This window comes from Triturus cristatus, chromosome 4_1 (assembly GCF_964204655.1).
Source record: "Triturus cristatus chromosome 4_1, aTriCri1.1, whole genome shotgun sequence".
Taxonomy (NCBI): domain Eukaryota; kingdom Metazoa; phylum Chordata; class Amphibia; order Caudata; family Salamandridae; genus Triturus; species Triturus cristatus.
In genome coordinates this window covers 439,260,772-439,281,787 of record NC_140585.1, presented here as the reverse complement: position 1 = coordinate 439,281,787, position 21,016 = coordinate 439,260,772, and the positions used below count along the sequence as shown (strand labels likewise).

General features: G+C 46.4%; 1 protein-coding gene across 1 annotated transcript in view; it reads left to right on the top strand.

Annotated features, from left to right (window-relative positions):
• Nucleotides 1–21,016, top strand: part of FERRY3 (FERRY endosomal RAB5 effector complex subunit 3) — a 404,396-nt gene that overhangs the window by 157,428 nt on the left and 225,952 nt on the right. The window contains exon 9 of the mRNA XM_085652590.1: nucleotides 18,889–19,086. Coding sequence (XP_085508716.1) covers nucleotides 18,889–19,086 — 198 coding nt within the window. The remainder of the gene's footprint in view (nucleotides 1–18,888; nucleotides 19,087–21,016) is intronic.

Genomic DNA, 21,016 nt, shown 5'->3' with positions numbered 1-21,016 from the left:
AACCCCCTGTTTCACCGCCGTGCCCCAGGGTATGACGTGCCGCTTGCACCGCTGCGGTCCACGGGAGTTCAGGCGTCCAGCGACGGCATCGATTAGCAGGATATCATGGTCAGGATGCCCTTCAGGATAGAAAGAGTGCCCGGTCGGGCGGGAGCCGAGCTACAACGCGGCCATCTTGGCTTGGCGCCACCTGGCGCCCCATGCTTCCTTGAACTTCCCTGCTGGGTCTCTGCTCTTTCGCAAGGATGAGATTCGTTGGATTTTAATTGTGTCAGCCAGAGACACTTTACAGAGACCCCCGCTTCGCAAAGGACCGGACCTCACTGGCGCTGCTTCGGCTGCTCTGCTTTTTCACGGTAGTGAATTGGTTCATGCCCGCCTCTAGGACTGGGAGCTACGGAACAGTAGTGAGGTGATTTTGCCGCACTTGGAGCGGCGTGTATTTGCATAGCTGCCCCTGTTGATGAAGTTCCCAAGATTGGGGCTGAAGCGGTGCGGGGACTCAGGGGAGCGTTTTATTGACACCACAAGCAGGATATTTTGGCTGACATCTGCATCGGAACCCTGCATTCCGCCCGACCACTTGGTTCTACAACCTCTCCCCCCATCACTTACCGGAAGCAGAGCACTGCATTCTGGATGTTGTAGTTCCCGACCACCTTGAGAACTACAAACAGGGGGAGTTTCGTTCCAGAGGGCGGAGCCTTTCAGATGACCAATAAAGGCGGCAGGAACATTTGTCTGACAATGATGGAAGCCACCTGTTAACTTGGGCGCTGAGGAAGGCAGCTTTATGCCGAAATGCATTTGCCATGTCATCTGTGTTTCAAATAAATGCTTCCTTGAACTTCCCTGCTGGGTCTCTGCTCTTTCGCAAGGATGAGATTCGTTGGATTTTAATTGTGTCAGCCAGAGACACATTACAGAGACCCCCGCTTCGCAAAGGACCGGACCTCTCTGGCACTGCTTCGGCTGCTCTGCTTTTTCACGGTAGTGAATTGGTTCATGCCCGCCTCTAGGACTGGGAGCTACGGAACAGTAGTGAGGTGATTTTGCCGCACTTGGGGCGGCGTGTATTTGCATAGCTGCCCCTGTTGATGAAGTTCCCAAGATTGCGGCTGAAGCGGTGCGGGGACTCAGGGGAGCGTTTTATTGACACCACAAGCAGGATATTTTGGCTGACATCTGCATCGGAACCCTGCATTCCGCCCGACCACTTGGTTCTACAACCTCTCCCCCCATCACTTACCGGAAGCAGAGCACTGCATTCTGGATGTTGTAGTTCCCGACCACCTTGAGAACTACAAACAGGGGGAGTTTCGTTCCAGAGGGCGGAGCCTTTCAGATGACCAATAAAGGCGGCAGGAACATTTGTCTGACAATGATGGAAGCCACCTGTTAACTTGGGCGCTGAGGAAGGCAGCTTTATGCCGAAATGCATTCGCCATGTCATCTGTGTTTCAAATAAATGCTTCCTTGAACTTCCCTGCTGGGTCTCTGCTCTTTCGCAAGGATGAGATTCGTTGGATATATATATATATATATATATATATATATATATATATATATATATATATATATATATATATATATATTACCTACTGGCGGTCGCCAGTAGGTAGTTATAGTTAGGACCCCTTTTCCATAGGAAATCCGCAACATTCTATTTTGAATAACTTTGGCGCCGGTCGATGAATCCTCGCGAATTTCTCAAAATAGGTGGGGCGCTACGCTCCGCTCCTTCCCTGAAAGTCTCGGGGGGATACGTCAAGCGGGGGCTGAGATAAAAGGGGGGTCCCAAAACGCGTTTTTCCCATGCATTTTTCCATAGGACCTTTAGAACGAGCTACAGCCCGAACGGCTGAACAGAATTACTAGAAATTTGGCAGAGAGGTAGTCCCTAGGTCAAGGAAGTGCCTTTTGTAGGTTTGGTGTAAATCTGTTCAGTAGATTCTGAGAAAATAGCCTTTAAATCAATATATATATCTGAGCCCGCTTACGGTACGCTTACCGTACGCTTACGGTAAGCGTACGGTGGCGTGCGCGAGCGCGATTCTGATTGGCTCTTAGATCTTAGTAAACATTCGAATCGGCCGAAACCAGGAAGCGGCGGCCGCCATTTTGTCTCTCGCACTGAGTGTTGTTTATCAAACAAGATGGCCAAAAACATGTTACGGGGCTGTTTTGACAACTCCCTCCCACATAGTCATGTTGAGGGAGTCCCCAAACATCCCCCAAGAGCAAAAACGGTTTTATTTTTTTTTCGGCAATTTCGCCGAGTACGCTTACCGTACGCTTACCGTAAGCGTACGGTAAAAAAAAAAAAAAAAAAAAAAACACTATCCACACTTACCCCACCCAGGGCTTATTAATAGGTAAAAAAAACTAAATTTTGTCAACATGAAATTATAAAATCGAAATAAAAAAAACACTATCCACATTGACCCCACCCCCTGTGCTTTTGGTGGCCGAAGGCCACCAAATGTACAGGGCTTATTAAAGTTGATAAAAACCGTGCACGGAACGAACTGCGTTAAGTGGGCGCGCACGCCTCGAATGGCGTAAAGTAACTTAGCATTTAAAAAACCGTACAAATTCACTGAAAAAACCATAGGTTTCACACACGTTATAGTTAGGAATTAGCATTTAAAAAACCTTGCAAATTCACTGAAAAAACCATAGGTTTCACACATGTTATAGTTAGCGGAAATTTTACTGATAAAAAACCAGTGAAATTGCCCCGTTATAGTTAGTGCTGGCAACTATAACTCACGCGACCGCAATCTTCTGCTGATGACATATGTGTCTTTATGAAAAAAAAATATTTGTAATATATGTATAGCTAAAAATGTATGGAAGAAGACATGGGCAAATAAGTGTCTAAATACAGTATTAGCATCAGCAGAGGATTGCGGTCGCGTGAGTTATAGTTGCCAGCACTAACTATAACGGGGCAATTTCACTGGTTTTTTATCAGTAAAATTTCCGCTAACTATAACATGTGTGAAACCTATGGTTTTTTCAGTGAATATATATATATATATATATATATATATATATATATATATATATATATATATATATATATATATATATAATCTACTGGCGGTCGCCAGTAGATAGTTATAGTTAGGACCGTGTTTCCATAGGAAATCCGCAACATTCTATTTGGAATAACTTTGGCGCCGGTTGATGAATCCTCGCAAAATTTTCAAAATATGTGGGGCGCTCCGCTCCGCTCCTACCCTGAAAGTCTCGGGGTGATTCGTCAAGCGGGGGCCGAGAAAAAAGGGGGGTCCCAAAACACGTTTTCCCCATGCATTTTTCCATAGGGACCTTTAGTCCAAGGTACAGCCCGAACGGCTGAACAGAATTACTTGAAATTTGGCAGAGAGGTAGTCTTCAGGTCAGGGAAGTGCCTTTTGCAGGTCTGGTGTCAATCTGTTCAGTAGTTCCTGAGAAAATCAAAAGTAAAATCATATATATATGTGGGCGGAGCCTAACCACACATCTCATCCTGAGATCTGATTGGCTGTCAGCACTTCATCCAAGAAGTGTTGGCAGCCATCTTGGGACCAATATACATGATAGCACCTCATTAAAACATAATAGAAGGTTTTAAGACTTTAGTTACATTATAAATCATTTGTTGATGGTACCATACTCATTTTAGTAATTGTGGTATGTTCTAAGGTGATTTCACCATGTGCAAAAGCCTTCTGCTGGGATATCATGATTGAGAGAAAAATATTTTCTCATGCTTTTCCCACAGAGGTTTGGAAGGTGATCTATAAGCTAAACTGAGAGCATATTTTCTGTAAATTCACATTATCTTTCTCAGTCATGTGAGAATGAAGTCTGACATTCTCAGTAAAACATGTACATCCAACAAGGGCAGAGACTGTCAGTTGATTCCTTTGTGTTCTACTGCAGCTTCCCAGAGTGTTCCAAAGAACAACTAGAGCGCTAACAGGCCTACTTATGATAAACGTATGGCACACCTAAAGCCATCTTGCTTGGATTAAAGTGGTAACTCTTAAAACATTTAATTTAAAAAGGAACAAAATGAGGGGGTTCATTTTTCCATAAAAAGTATGATTAGTGCTGCAGAAAGAAAAATTAGGGCACATTTTGAGTGACTTCTCAAATCCTCTTCTATTTCATTAAAAAATTCTGACATGCAGACTGAAACATGCACTTTCAATACCAGCAGCAGTTTTCCCTGGTGAGCAGTAGCTTTACTACAGTGATCTAATGAGCAAAAAGAGTGCTAACATTATGAATTTATGGCAAATGTGTGACACATCTGAATGCCTTCTTGATGGAATCAAAGTAAAAAACTGAAAGCATTTCCTACTGAGGAGACTGCAGTAAATGAGGAAATTAGGAAACTTCATAACAAAGAAGTCTCCCAAGATGGCCACCAGAGACCAAAGAGCCCAAATGTAGCCCAAATATCACCCAGATGTAGCCCAAGTATAGCCCAATGACAGAATGTCCCAGAGTGTTCTTAAAAACAACTAGAGCGCTTACTGTCTTCATTATGACAAAAGTATGGCACACCTGAAGCCATCTTGATTGGAATAAACTGGTAACACTTAAAACATTTAATTTAAAAAGGAACACAATGAGGGGGTTCATTTTGCCATAGAAATTATGATTAATGCTGAAGAAAGAAAATGAGGGCACATTTTGAGTGACTTCTCAAATCCTCTCCTATTTCATTAAAAAATTCTGACATGCAGACTGAAACATGCACTTTTAATACCAGGAGCAGACTTCCATGGTGAACAGTAATTTTACTACAGTGATCTAATGAGCAACTAGAGTGCTAACATTCAGAATTTATGGCAAATGTGCGACATATCTGAATACCTTCATGATAGAATCAAAGTAAAAAACTGAAAGCATTTCTTACTGAGGAGACTGCAGTACATGAGGAAATTAGGAAAGTTCATAACAAATAAATCTCCCAAAATGGCCACCGGAGACAAAAGAGCCCAAATGTAGCCCAAAATCACCCAGATGTAGCCCAAATATAGCCCAATGACAGAAGTGTGCAAAACACTTATTATTTTGTGTTTTTGCAGTGTTATATAGTGCAGACTTGTCAGGTATTGGAGTGCTTTACATGAGCATTGGTTACATCACACAAGAACAAATTCATTTTGGTTGTAGACATGGGGAAACTAAGTGATTTGACCAGAATCACAGAATGTTGAGCTGAAGCAGAAACTCCAACCTGGTCCCCAGTTGCAAAGTCTGCAGTTCTGGAAGTAATACCACATCCTCTCCCCTAAGTGCAACATTTAATCAAGTGGTCAACTGGATAAAAAAACATAAAGATAACAAATAATTTAAAAGTGCTTTGTCGCTATTTGAAAACTCAGAAAATCTGTCCTTATGTTAGTCTTTTAGAGCACTAACCATAATTTTGATGCCAATAAGACCCTCTCATATATGTAATTTCTAAAGGAAATGCTCTAGGTATTACAGTTTTGATCACATCAAGATGACGTCAGGCGTTCCACACTTTTGTAATAAATATAGAATGTTAGCAATCTAGTTGTTCATTAGGATACTGTTGAGAGGCAGAGGCCAGAGGCACGGACTCTGAAATTTGAAGGCAGGTAGGAGGGTGCAAAGGCAACAATTTAACCACACTGAGCAGGCAGGAAGGGCCGTGGCAGCACAACAGACTATGGAGGGCAGTGGAAAGGGGGGCAGGGGCAACAAACCAACAATACAGGACTTGCAAGAGAGGCTGTGGCAATGTAATAGACCATTGTGGGCAGAAGGAAGAGGCAATGGTAGTACAACCATACATGCCAACAGACCCGATTCAGCCAGGAAACGTCCAATGTTTTTAAGCTCAAATGGGCTTTATTTGATCTGTCTCCTGTCTACAATCTCCTCTTTTTCAATGTAACTCAAAGGGGAAAATCAATACCCCAGCTTTTTTTCAAAATCTCCCTCTTACCAAGTTCAAAATGTTCGCAAGTATGGTACATTGGATCATGGAAGGAAATGGGGTAGGGACATGGACTTGGATAACAGAGGACAGGAGGGACATGGAGAGGTGCACCAAACTGACCCTGCAGGGCAGGCATCAGGGTTTGCAGCAGCACAATACACCACACAGGGCATGCGGGACGGGAGTGCAGCACAACAATCCATAGAAAGCAAGAGGGAGGGGACAGGACCATGCACATGGACAACAGAGGGGCAAGAGGCAATGGTAGCTAGCTGACCATAATGGACAGACAGGAGAGAAAGCTGCAGCATAACAGACCATAAAGGGCAGGAGGGACGGATCAGGGGCATTACAATGGAACAGACAAGCCAGGAGGGAGGGAGTAGGGGTCTGCACATGTAAACAGAGGGCTGGGGGCAAGGGGGCAGGGCAGGAGCAGCAAGATAGCCATGGAGGTCAGGCAGGATGGGCACTAGAAGCAAGACACACCATGAAGAGCAACAGTGAGACTGTGATGGCATACACACAGACCATGGAGGGAAGGTGGGAGGGGGTCAGGGGCAGCTAACTGACCACACAGGGAAGGTGGGAGGGGCCATGGCAGCACAGAAGACCATGCATGGCAAGTGGGAGGGTTAGTGGCAGCACAATGGCTATGATGGGCAAGAAGGAGGGTGCAGGGGCATGCACAAAGGACGATGGAGGATAGAAGGGAGGGTCAGGACCTGTGCACAGACAAGAAAGTTCAGGGGAAGGGGCCTCACAACAGACCACATGGGGCAGGCACGAGGAACAGTTGCAGCACAACAGACCAGGGAGGGCAGAAGGGTGTGGCAGTACAATGGACCATGTGGACAGGAGGAAGAGGATAGGGGCATGGCATGTGGACAGGCAGGGTGGAGGTGGCAGGGACAGGTTACAGTCATCTGACAATGCTAGGCAGGTGGGAGGGGAGTGGCAGCTCAACAGAACACTCAGAGTAGATAGGAGTGGCAGGTCCATGGAACATGCTGGGCAAAAAGGATGGAGCAGGGGCATGCACAAAGACATCGGAGGGCAGGGGGAAGGAGAATAGGGGCAGCAAGCTAAGCACAGAGTTTAAGCAGGAGGTCAATGATGGGACATAGAATTGGGCAATGGAGGGCAGGAGGAGTTGACTGGTACATCATACTAAATTGAGGGCAGTGGCAGCACATCAGACCATGCATGGCAGGAGGGAGGAGGCTAGTCCATGGATTCACACAACAGCGGATAGGGAGGAGGGGGATGGGGCAGCAAGCTAACTGTTCAGAGATGGCGGGTATTAGGAACTTTATTGTTTTTAAAACGTGTGTCTGTGCGAACTACTTAAAATATGAACAAGTATGCAGCATAATCTCACTTTTATTCAGGAAGAAGAGGACGTTTGTGACTGTGACTCCGGGCTCACTTGGCAGGAACACCCCCTGACACTCCACCCCCTATCGCAAAATGTAATGCCCGTGAAAAGGGTAGGTGAACACAGTGTTATATAGAACATAGTCCTGAGAGCACGATTGAAAATGAAAACTAGATATAGTGTATGGTATAAACTATGCACCAAAAAGTGTGATATAAGATGAACCGGGCGTGAAATATAATATGCAATACATTGTGCGCAATGACAGATTCATTGGAGAGCGCGAGATAGCACAGGCATTAGCGCGTGCTATGCGATATGCGCCTTGGAGTGTAATATGCACAGGGCAGTGTTGTGTAACCTAGCTAGTCTCTAAAGTTGTAATATAAAATATGTGCTGGGGAGTGTAACGTTGCATATGCACTGTGACAAAGATATGGATCCCAGATTGTAATATGTATGGCATAGCACTGTGCGTTATAACATAGGCATCGAGGAAGGCACGTTAGATGGGGCAATATAACCCGTGCGAAGACAAGTGTGGCATGACATATTCACGGGGTGGTGTTACAGTGCACATGGGCTAGAGAGTGTCATAGCATATGCACTAGCTAGTGTAATACAACTCAGAGGTGTGTGGCACTCAGCAGGCAATGGTGGGTGTAACACAGCGTTGGGCTCTGCCAGGAGCGCGCTGTGACTCTCAAGTGATGTTTGTCCCCTTTCCAGAGAGTAAAATAAAAAGTATTACACATCCGGCACTGGATGTGTGTTTTGTTGTAGTCACTTTATTCGATATAAAAACAATATCATAAGAGTATAATACAGTACATATGAAACAGTTTAAAACCCACTACAACAATGACTTTGATCTATATACAATTAAAAAGAGTAAAAAAGCAATATCTATATACATCCAGAATTTACACACTCCCACGTTACATGATTTAATAAACAGTAGTATTCGTACAGGGTCAAGGGGATAGATGGTTAGCTTATGATTGGTACATCTTTAAGGAGCTTGCGTCTTATCCTCCATGCCCAGCCCAGATATTTAGCAGTCCCACAGATAACACTGGGGACTGATGTTTCGTAGGTCAGGATTCGCAACGCCACCCTAGAAGACCTAGTGCCTAGGTTGTTACAAACCGGTTTCAGCCATCTTAATCTTGGTTGCCTGTATGCCTGGCAGGCAAACATAAAATGGCCAATGGTCTCTATGGGGGAGGCACAGCCTGGGCAACCTTTTGGGCTCGCGATTGCCTTACTCCAGCTAGATTGGAACTCGTGAAGTGGAAGGGTACCATATCTCATTTTAAGATATAGTGACCTGTCTCCAGGAGATTCAATCAAATCCATAAAGGATTCCATACTGGGGGCAGGTTTCACATCCAAAAAGTTCACAGTTAGAACACCCCTCTGGTTTCTTAGGATGTCATTCGTGACCCGTTCCCAATAGATCTTTTTTATCGTTGATTTGGGAGGAGGGAGCTGACTCTCCCAAGCCTCTTCCAGGCCTATCTTCTTTTCAGATTCGATACCCAGGGGATCTTGTGCTCTGCTCCAAGTTTTAATAACTCGTCCAGAGCAGAAGCGTAATGATGAAGTTCGGGGGACCTTCTGAGCCTTGTCCAATATAATATAGGGCGTAGCCTAGCCACATTGCTGATGTTATGTCTACCGAGATCGCTGCGGAGCAGAACTAGCGGGGTAGACAGAGGTAGCGAGACTAAGTCTCTAAAGAACTTATTCTCAGATTTAAGCAACTCTGTTAGATTTTCAAAACCCCACAGTTCCGCCCCGTAGAGGGCCGCTGACATGGCCTTCCCCTCGTAGACCTTGACTGCCGCAGCTATTGGCCTACTATAAGAGAGCCTCTGATGTTTCGCTATTGCCCCTAAGACTCTTTTATGGACAAGGAGCATTTTCGACAAATGGGGGGCCCATTTGAGCTTGTTGTTGACCCTCACTCCAAGATAATCAAAAGCCTCCACTAGCTCCAGTGTGGTGTCATTTAGCTTGATGTTATTCCTAAAGTTTTTTGAGGGTGATAGCGTCATCAGCTTGGTTTTTGTTGTATTTATTTTCAAGCCCCTGATGTCGCAAAACTGGGAGAAACGGGACAACAATCTTTGTAAGCCCATAGGGCTTTTTGATATCAACAAAGTGTCGTCAGCGAAGAGCAGGGTGGGTGTTTTTTCCCCGCACAGGGTTGGGGCATCGGCCATGTCATCTCTCAAATGGTCTGCCACCCCATTTATAAAAAGAGAGAACAGGGTCGGGGCTAAAACACAACCCTGGCGCACCCCTTTCTCGACAGCTATCCTCTCTGTGAGCTGGCCCTGATGTCCCCACCTGACTTTGGCAAAATTGCCTTCATGGAGGCGTTTGAGGAGGTCTAGGATTATGGGAGGGATGCCCAGATCGCACAGTACCTCCCACAGCTGTGATCGTGGGACCAGGTCGAAGGCTGTTTTTAAATCAATAAACACCAAATACAGGCTGCCTTTTTCAATAGTAACAGATTTCCAGTATATAGTACAGAATCTGCAGACCTGGTCAATAGTACCAACTCCTTCCCTAAATCCTGCTTGATAGTGACTCAAAATGCCCTCCTCATCTATCCAGGCCTTAATCCTGGTCAGGAGGACTCTGCCAACCACTTTTTGTATTACATCGATTAGACTAATCGGTCTGTAGTTGGCAGGGTCCTCCCTGTCCCCTTTCTTATAGATAGCCACCACCTCCGCCCCCTTCCACGAGTCCGGAACTGGGTATCCTGAAGCTAGGTTGTTTAAAGTCCGAAGGATGAATTCTGCCCAAAGGTCTTTTTCATGGAGCAAAAGGTCGCCAGGGAGTCCGTCGGGTCCAGCTGCCTTTCCCGGAGCGATCATATTGATCGCTGAGAGGACCTCTGTTAGCCTAAACTGGGCCTCTATTACCGAGGGTACCAAATACTCTAATACCGGGGTCTGCTCCTCTAGAGCCACTCTTTCTCTAAGTGAATAAAGATCAGAGAAGTGTAGATGCCATTGGCTTCCCGTAATGTGATTCGGGATTGGATCGGCCCCTCCCCTGGCGCTGTTGTTGATAAGACTCCAAAAAGGGGTTGAGTCTTTCAATAGGGCTGCGGCCTTTAAATCCTGCCAGTGGGTTTCGTCCCACAAACGCTTCGCCTTCCTTATGGCTTTATAATAAGTTTTCCGGGTATTGACTATGGATGACTGTTCCTTAGATTTTATAGCTCGAGAAAGGATCTGTCTCTTTTCCCTACAGTCCTGTGAGAACCAAGGGTTTGCTGGCTTTGGGGGGAGGGGCGCTTTTGATCCCCCTTTTCATGCAACTCAAAAAAGTTCCCCACCGTTGCCACAGGATGTGTTTTATTAATCGTGAGGGGGGTTTCTTGCATAGTTTTGGTCGAATTTTTGTCGAATCCCCTTTGAATGGCTTGGTGTGCATGTGTATTAAATGTGCCCGTCAATAGCTACCCATGTTTGTATAAATAAACGACAAGGGTGTCTACCGGGATTAGGCACGGCTTCACTAGTGGTGTAAATACATTCCACGTGGATTCATTGTATGCATAGTCGCCTTTTAATGAATATCACGCAAATCGTCATGGTGATAGGTACGTACGGTTTGTCCAGCATGTCCTAGGTGTGTCTATAAATATACATTTTTTTAAAATAATAAAAAACAGTGGCCGGCCCTGGGGATTGGGGTCAAAAAAATATAATTAGGAGACAGGCCCTGGGGGATGGGGTCATCGGGGCCAATAAATTAGAATAAGAAGGGGAACCACACAGCCCCCCTTCTTAAAAAATTAAAATAATTAAAAGACTGGCATCGTGCCGGAGGCGACGCCCCCTCCTTGCAGCACTCTGCAAACGCGCCCCCTGGCGAGTTGTAAGTTGGGGAATTAATTCCTCTTCAATACTGAGGGTCCCTGAGGGCCAACTAGCCCAACAGGCATCTCCAGTATGCGCCAGGGAGCTGCGCTGCAGACAGGTGTTCTGAGGCCAAGCCCCTTTTTACACCTCTCTGCAACGCAGCTCTGTGGCGCTTACTGGAGGTACCTAGTGGTCTAGTTTGACCCTAGGGACCCTTAGGATTCAAGGGGACTTAATCTCTCAACTTAGAACAGCCACAGGGCGCGTTTACACAGTGGTGAAGGGAGGGGACGGGGCCTGAGGTGACGTGTGGAAACACGCACTATGGCACATTTTAAATTGGGGATATAATTTCCCTTCAATACTGAGGGCCCCTGGGGGCTAACTAGCCCACCAAGTGCTTCCAGTAAGCGCCACTGCATTGCAGAGAGGTGGTCCAGGCCGTGCCACTTTTTACACCTCTCTGCAACGCAGCTCTGTGGCACCTACTGGAGGTACCTAGTGGGCTAGTTGGACCCTAGGGACCCTCAGGATTCAAATGAACCTAATCTCCCAACTAAAAACGGACACAGGGCATGTTTACACAGTGGTGAAGGGAGGGGGCGGGGCCTGAGTTAACGTGTGCAAAACCGCCCTGTGGCCTGTTTTAAGAGGTAGTTTTAATCCCCCTGCCCTATTATATACTAGGGGCTTACAGAGGAGGTCATGCTAATCACAGGGGGACCCCAACGCATAATGTTCCCTAGTGTATGTAGGTGTTTTCACTGTATTCTAAGTGTCTTTTAACATAGCACTGGCTCTAGGACTGGTTAGTCCGACTCAGTTACCACCAGTATCCGGCTGAAAAAGTTGAGGGTACAGGATGATTTTGCAACAAGGCTTCTTTCTGCTCTTCTTTTTGTTCTTTCTGCACGTTATCCTTCTTCCTGCACTTTTCTTCGTCTTTGAGGACTTCTGTTGCTTCTTTCTGCACTTCTCTTTTTTTCTTTCTGTGCATTTTTTCTCCTTTCTTCACATGTCCTATCTCTGTAGGCATAGTTAGAAATTAGCATTTAAAAAACCTCGGAAATTCACTGAAAAAACCATAGGTTTCAGGGGTGATATAGTTAGCTGGACTTTTCACTTGTACAAAACCATTGAAATTCCCCCGTTATAGTTAGTTCAGCTAACTATAACTCGCGCGCCCGCAATGCACTGCTGATGACGTCACATATTACATCACTCATGACCTGGTCAGTGACATCACTCATGACATCACTCATGACATCTCAGATGACATCTCTGATGACATCACTGATGACATCATCCTTGTGCTAGAGTGGCAGACCTCCTCTCACCCTAATATAACCTTTGATACACACATTCAAAAATAGAGACTACAATTTTCAAAACCATGGACATACCAATACCAGTTACAACAACCTCTTCAGTAATTCTAAGATCCACATACACATCCACTCATTCACCAACAGTCCTATACAGTCACTCATACATGTACTCACTCATCATATGTACTCATACACCTATACATCCTGTTACACAATGCCACTCATCCATAGAGTTACTCACACACATAGTCACTCATGCTAATAAAGAATCAAACATACATTTACTTGCATATACAGTTATACACACACACCACCACACTTACTTCTACGGAAACTTACACATACTTAGTCTTTTAAACAATCACTTATAGAAACACATACTTATTCATACAGGAACTCTTTCAATCTCTCACTCTCACATATACTCACTTATATACACCAATAGTCACATATACTAGTTTAAAACATATGTAGTTACTCATAAAGACACTATTGAGACAGTCATTCACTCACTAACACACCCATACACACACTCATCCACCCATACAGTCCTGCACACATGCTGTCTTCAACACATACAAACAGTGAGTCACTCATTCATGCACCTATGCACTACGTAATACCCCCCACCAAACCATGCAGACACTCAGACTGATACTCAAAAAACCAACTAATAACCTATATAGACACCCATGTAGCTACTCACCAACCCATGCAGCCACTTATACACAAAGTGGGAGACTGATACAGATATTTGCATATTTAAACATTACTCACTAAGCCATGTATTCACTATGATACACTTAATCAGTCAGTTACACAATCAATTTTTCAAAAACAAATCATCCATTTAGACACTTATATACCCATTTATTCTTCCATCGACCTTGAGATATACATATATAAAACATATTTAATTTTCAGAAAAACACACATTCACTGGATGATGTCATCAGTGATGTCATCAGTGATGTCATCAGTGATGTCATCAGTGATGTCATCAGTGATGTCATCAGTGATGTCACTGACCATGTCATGAGTGATGTAATATGTGACGTCATCAGCAGTGCATTGCGGGCGCGCGAGTTATAGTTAGCTGAACTAACTATAACGGGGGAATTTCAATGGTTTTGTACAAGTGAAAAGTCCAGCTAACTAGAACACCCCTGAAACCTATGGTTTTTTCAGTGAATTTCTGAGGTTTTTTTAAATGCTAATTCCTAACTATAACGTGCCTGAAACCTATGTTTTTTTCTGTGAATATATATATATATATATCTCTACAGCGATACATATATATATAACTTTGCTACTATCCGGCTGGAACATGGTGTACCCGCAGTTTAAGGCCATTATGTTCTGAAGCGCACTTGCCTCAGCAGAACCCGCGAGACTGCCCGTAGCCTATGTCAACACTCGCTGCGCTCAGTAAAAGACACCAACAGAGCTGAGCAAGCCCTGATCAAGTTTCAAGGGTGCCTGCCGGGTGCGTGCCAAGTATTTAATGTGAAACCGAACATGACACTGAGCCATACTTACAGTACAACAATTAGCTGCATGCACTCACCATGCTGCTCAATTGCTCCCCCCCCCCGCTGTGATCACACGAATTTGACCAATGAACCTGCGGGGTCATTACTTACCACTGGCCCCCGCTAGATTGACTGAAGGCGGGCACCACGCACACAAAGAGGCCCTACATGAAACAACAGAGATGGTGGAATGCAGATGCCCATACATGAACCAGCCGGCTAGGATCATGGGCCACGAGGCACAGCTCCATAGTGCAGTCGCAAATGCCTCCAATAATTGAACTACATGTAGGCGACTCAACAAACCTTAGCATGGTACACGTTCTGCTGGGGGGGTTGGGGTGTGCTTGTGCACAAGGGCAGTGCTAAACTAGTCCCATACCTACATGCAGACCGCCTGCCTTTGCGCTGGGCACAGTGAAAAGTTAGGACCGCCTACCCGCCCCCAGTGCTCTGAGGCAAGGCCCCCACGTCACCCGCGCTGACGGCCCCAGGGAGTCACTTGTCCTCCCGAGCTCGAACTCAGGACCTCAGTGTTGTGAAGACGCACTGCCTACGTGCTAGAGAGGCTGTTGACACACGGTGCTCAAACCCAGCAGCCCCCAACCGGCTCACTGCTGTGGCGTTACCCATGGTGCACGACCCTGCAGACGAGTTTTGATCACAATGAATGCCAACTCCGAAAGAAAGATGGCCGCGCAGCCCCCTGGTGCCAACATGCCTTCTCCCAGTTTCGCGCATACAGCCGGCATCTTTGTGGCAGACACAAAGCTGTCATTGCCCAGCAAAGCCACGTTCGCAATAGCTAGTTAATTCACCCTCCCACACAAGATCACAACCCACAAGTTGACAGGGCACCCCAGAGGTGTCCCATGACCCACAGTAATCCTCGCTCTTGTGCCCTACGCCTCTGGACAGGAGAGTGCTCCGAGCCGTTGCCGCACTTCAACCGTGCAGTCCTAACTGGCCCCCTGCCCGGCATGAAACCTGGGCATGCAAAGAACTGGGGCGAGAAGGGAGCAAAAGAAGGGGTGGGGGGGCGAACAGCAGTATAGCCAGCGATCTTAGTGTAAACTGTCAGAATGGGGTTTATCCTCCGTGCGGTTTGTTGGACAGAGAATGTTTAAGTGGTGATGGTGCTTATCGGAGTGCCAAGCTTTACCTTCTTTCCAGGGAAGCCACCCCCAGGCTCAGAAAAAAACAGACTTGCCCCATGCACTGCACGGGCTGCACCCGGGGTAGCCACGCCTCTGCTGCACTCCCTGCTTCCAGTCTGGGTGCCCCGCTGGGCCTCAGGCACCTCCACACTACTCCCCACAGACAGCTCTAAGTAGAGGAAGAAAGACAAATGGGGCCGCCCCTTCCTCTACCACCCGGGAGTACACTGTAACTTCGGTGGCGCAAGGAAGAGCTGTATACTACCAGTGTTACGTAAGCACTATCCACAATCTGCGCTAGTAACACGCTATATCCAATCCGTGCCGGAAACCCAGCAAAGACCTCTGGTCACCAGGAAGAAAGCCAACCCCTTGCGGTCTGTAACTGCTCCAAGCGGACCTTACTCCCGAGATGGTTTGCTGCGGGCGGGGCCAATTACCCCTGCAACCGTCGACAATGTCGCCTCAGACCCGGACTGGTGGCTACACTCGTCATGCTATTTTACATCGGCACATTGCCCCCCCCCTCCCCCTGTCACAACCTTATTTGAGATGGAGGGGGGGGGGGGCGCGGGGCAGCCGTGAGCTCTGACTATGCATGCCTATAGACGTCGTGTCCCGAATCTGCACCCACCCCAGAGCGGTATCAGTATGTTATGCCTGAGAGTGCCCCAGCCATGCCCTGCAAGTGCGTTCCCAGCCCCGCTCCAACCCCTTAGGTGCACAGTTAGGGGACGCGGTGGGCGCACCTGGCGATGCTCCTGCCGCCCTAGCGGGGGGAGGGGGAGGAAACACCTCAGGTAGACCCGTGGGGTGGGGGGGAACGGCCCGGCGGGGGCAGGGCTCCCCAGAAATAGGTCCGCAGCCCACGACCGGGCTTCTGGTCGAATCACCTCCCCCTGTACCAGACCGCTAAATTTGCAGGCCAAACGTACCGACCCGCAGTGGATTGGCCTAGTGTCCCGTGCCCCAAGCCTGCCAGGCGCCACTCGACGGCCATCCAGTGCCCACGCCCCCATTGCCCACGCATCTGCCGGGAACTCCCGGGAGCGGAGCAAGCCAGAAGGGGTGAGGGGAGGTGGGATACCCATAACTCCTAGAGACGACTCACCATCATTATTCAACTGCGAGTGGCTGAGGCCTGGACAACGTGCGACGACCCCACACGACGGAGTGGCTGGACGACCCCACAGGACGGCATTTCCGGTGCAACAGAGGATGCCAGGATGGCGGGGGAAGACCTATATACCTTCCACCAATCCTCGGCGCACCAAAGGTGACGCGCCTAGTGCCCCACAGGCAAGTAGGTAGGGACTCCTCCCTGAGTCCCCACATTTAGAGAGAGGGGGTGGGTTGGTTTCCAGATGGCACTAGAGGGCCGCCCATTTGAATGGCCCCCTGCGTGGGTCGCAGGCAGCCGCACCTCACTTACTCCTATTACCTGCAGGCCCATCTCTCCATCAGTTGGCCTCAACTTCGTCCCCACACCACAGGGCACTACCAGTTCAACGAGGCACCCTGGGGAGGCCCAAGTGGGCGTTTCGCAGGCCAGAGCTCTCCAGTACATGAACGCACAATCCACGGTTCTTGGCCTCTGTTTCTGGCCAGGGGGCCTTGTCTCAGTCGAGGGGCAGACACCTCTGCGGCACTGTCAGCTTCAACCCGCGCGGGGGAGGCCGACAGCTGCATAGACTTAACCCCACTCTCACCTCTGCACCCTCCGCCTCCTCGGGGTGCCACAATTATGGACGCAGTCCTCCTGCTGCTATGTTGAGGAGCAGCGGAGTTTCGCTTCCAGGGGCGGCTGCGGGTTGGTTACGGCATCGGGGCAGTCCCCTGATGACAGGTCTCCTCTCCTCAACTCTAAGGCCATCGATACTGGGTTGGATAAGTCGGTGATAGCAGGATGACAGGCGGATTAACAAATGGGCCAGCAGAGAGCTACCAGTCGCTCATCTTGTCAGCCACACATTTGGTGATTGTTCATCCTTGTTGCCACAGTGAGTAAAATGCTTGTAATTTCTTAAATTGCACATGTTTATAGTATGCAGTATGGAGAATGAGGCATTTGCTTTGACGCTTCCTGCATCCATAAGGGTAGATTTATTACGTGTAATAATCTAAAGACTATAGAAGCTCAATAGTAAGCCCTGAGATTCGGCATAGCCCATCCTCCCCCAATTTAGTGCTTTCTGAGTTTTCGTGTATCTACATAGTAAGCTTGACCAAATGGAATCAACCTTCTGACAAAACTCTGCAGTTAGAAGTGAAAGATCAGTATAGAATAAATATAGGCCCCTGGGTAGAAAATAATAGTTTTATGATGTTACATCTCGTAACTGCTTTCACTTCTGCATTTCGACCACATAGCTCCATAACAGAGGTTGAATTAAATTATCTGATCTTTCTCCGGGGAAATGGTAATGTCCAGGTTTTCAGCTTTAGGAACAATTCTTCTATCTACATCCCTGTATGTACTGTATGAGTAGACTAGGATTTGAGTTTTTCTTTCTTCAATAAATAGCCAGATATTGCTTAAAAAACCCTTGCCTCTCTTTCAGCAATTGGATTAGAAGTAAAGATAGCAATACTATCTGCATATGCAGTAATCTGCAGTCTAGCCCCTTGTATTGTGAACGTAGGAATGTCCTCAGCGCTTTTAGGATGCTATTGATAAGTCTTCAAGTTGCAAATACAACTGGTAAAAATTGAATACCCTTAGCTTGTAAGCTCTAGTAAAATATGTTGGTATGTTCAAGCGCAGAACCTTGCTTTACCAAGATAGACCATTGGTATGAACTGACGACCATGTTGAATGCTTTTTCAGTGTTCAGTAGGACTATCAGAGCTCCCACCCAAGACCCTGCTGGAGTGTCAAATACATAGATGGACATATTGATATGAGAGGTGGGGAGTAAAACCATGTAAATAAGCAAGACTAAATGATTAACAGCTTTGAAGATGTGAAAGATGACACTATTAGTTTCTGTTTGTTGAAGGAGTGTCATATTTGACCGGATTACTATTCATCTTGGTATATAGGTTTATGATTGATTCATAGGATGTCATATAGAACTTTTCCAATATAAAGTGTGTTCCTGCTGCTTTCCCAACCGGAAGAATTTTTTAAAATCACAATTCTGATTTCCTCTGCAGTATTAGGTGACTGTTCTGCTCTGGTCTGAAGATTTTTTTTTTTATTTGGTAGATAATCTTCACACTTTATGAGCAGCAATTGCTTCTTCTGTACGTAACTTGGAGTAGAATTCACAAACGTTTTCCCTGATGCCCATGGACTTTCTGATTTCACTTTCCATCTTGTTGTACAGTATATAAATTAGTGATTACCTCCCTTCCCTTTAATTCCACTGGCAGGATCTTATCCATTATTTAGCTATATTCAAACACACACAGACAATGTTGGTGACCTATATTAGCGAATCTGTCTTCAGTTTGTTTAATGAGCAAAAATTGAGTGATAACTCGTTGCTGATAGACCTCTACCTCCATAGAGGTTTTATGGGAACATACTAAGAATTCATGCTGTCGTTTTAAGTGATATAATTGCAGATAGAGAAATCAAATTACTGGTGTAAAGTTTACATTTCAATTATTTTTGTTCTTTCCAGGGGCCCAATTAAAAACTATGCATAATCTTAGGATACTGAGAGCCGACATGCTGGATTTTTGTAAACACAAACGTAACCATCGAAGTGGTGTTAAACTCCACAGACTTCAAACAGCCCTGTCATTGTATTCTACTTCTCTGTGTGGACTGGTTTTATTGGTGGACAATCGCATTAATTCATACAGTGGTATTAAAAGAGGTAAATTTAAAATCAAAATTTGCAATTAAAAACTAGATTGTAAAATGCAACAGTCTATCTCATGTACCTATTGAATGTATGCTTCAAACATTTCTCAACAGTTTGTGGGAAAGCATTACAGGTGATCTTAATTTTTGAATGTTCATGTTGTAGTATATCATTTTTCGACCTCAAAACTAACAAGTTGTTATCCTTCAATAAGGCTCTTTCTGATGGATACTCTAACTACAGTTTACTCGCCCAAGCAGCAGGCTTGTTCTGAATCTTCAGACAGTTGGCACCATTAACTTCTGTAGCAACTTCCACCTGCCTCGGTACATGACATCATGGAAATGCATAAAGTTGGAAGCACTATGTTTTTGGGGAAAATTATACTTACGCGTTTTTTTACCAGAAATACACCATGTAAATGGATGCCTCAGGTGTTGTGACACCAACCCAAACTATTACCTTTGAGAAAACAGTTCCCTCTAAACTAGGCCGGATGGAAAAGAAAAACGAAATATCTACGGTCCAACATGGCTTCTTCTCAAAGGCAAAGTTTGAATAAATTAAGGTCCAACTCCAGTATAGTTATTAGGCCAGCAGAAGGAATTGTGATAAAAGATATATGCATAGGTAGCGGAATAATAGAGATATAATGTAACAGATTGAAAATGTAATTGATTATATCCTTGCTCAAGGGTGGGTAAATGAAAAAGAACATGCGTACCTTGTAAACAAAACCCAAACTTATCAGTCTTGTACTTATTATTCAAAATTCACAAAAACACTGTACATCCGCCTGCCAGTCCAATTGTCTCTGGATGTGAGTCAGAACTGTACCCGATATGCTAGTACATTGACTTTTTAAAAAAAAGATGATTCATCCCTCACGTCTGCTCATATATGTAAAATTCCTGGAAGACATCTCTAATGTAGAAGGAACACCCTTTGACAACAAACGACAACTGTTGGTGACCTTTGATGTTTGGAAAGATGTATGAACCATTAAGTCCCCACCAAATTCATTTTAGATCGTTCTACTTTAGCACACGCCAGTCCCGTGGCAGACGGGCGGCGGGCCGTGTCACCCCGGCTCACGGGCCCTGCAACCCAGCCGGCCGAGTTGGTGGACACTTCGGACCTCTCTCGCAGCCCTATCATTTGACTCTCTTATTTTCTTTGGGGGGGGAGGGGGTGGGGGGTGCCCGGGCGGGGGATAGTATGCTCCGCTGTCAGTGTTGCTCTTGGCCAGGGCAGGTAAATCAGGCTTGACTTCAGTTGTATCAGGGGTCCACTAGCGCTCAAGCCCGAGCGTTTTAGCTTGGTGGTTCTTCCATTTGGTTCGGGTGACAGATGCTTCTGTTTTCGAAGTATAGGGTGGGGGTTTGGGGTTGTTTCTTCCTCGTTGGGGAGATTTTGTCGGTGGGGGATGACTCCCTCTTATTTGTTGTGCCAAGGTATCATGTACTCTTTGACCTGCTCTCCTGCCCGATGTCCCGCTGTCCTTCCTCTCTAGGGGCACGCTCAGCCGCGCCTCCACTGGCCCCTTCTTCTGTCCTGGACCATGGCTGACCCACCTGTCCCTAGGGCCGCCATGTGCATATTATCCTGGAACGTCAATGGTCTTCTGGACCGTTTTAAATGCATGGCGGTCCTCAAGTATGCGCAACGTACAGAGATCGATGTGCTCCTCCTCCAGGAGACTCACCTGTTGGGCAATAACTGTCCCTTTCTTGGCCGCTATGGTTATGACAGGGTATGGCATTCAGGTTTTGCACGGGGATCCCGAGGGGTGGCCATTTTGCATCGCAAGTCCTTCCCCTTTGTCCTGACCCAGGTGCATTTGGACCCCCAGGGCATGGTAGTGGTGGTATGTGGCACTCTGGAGGGGCGACCCCTTACCCTGATGTCCCTCTACGCGGCGCCATCCCTCCTGCCGTCGGCC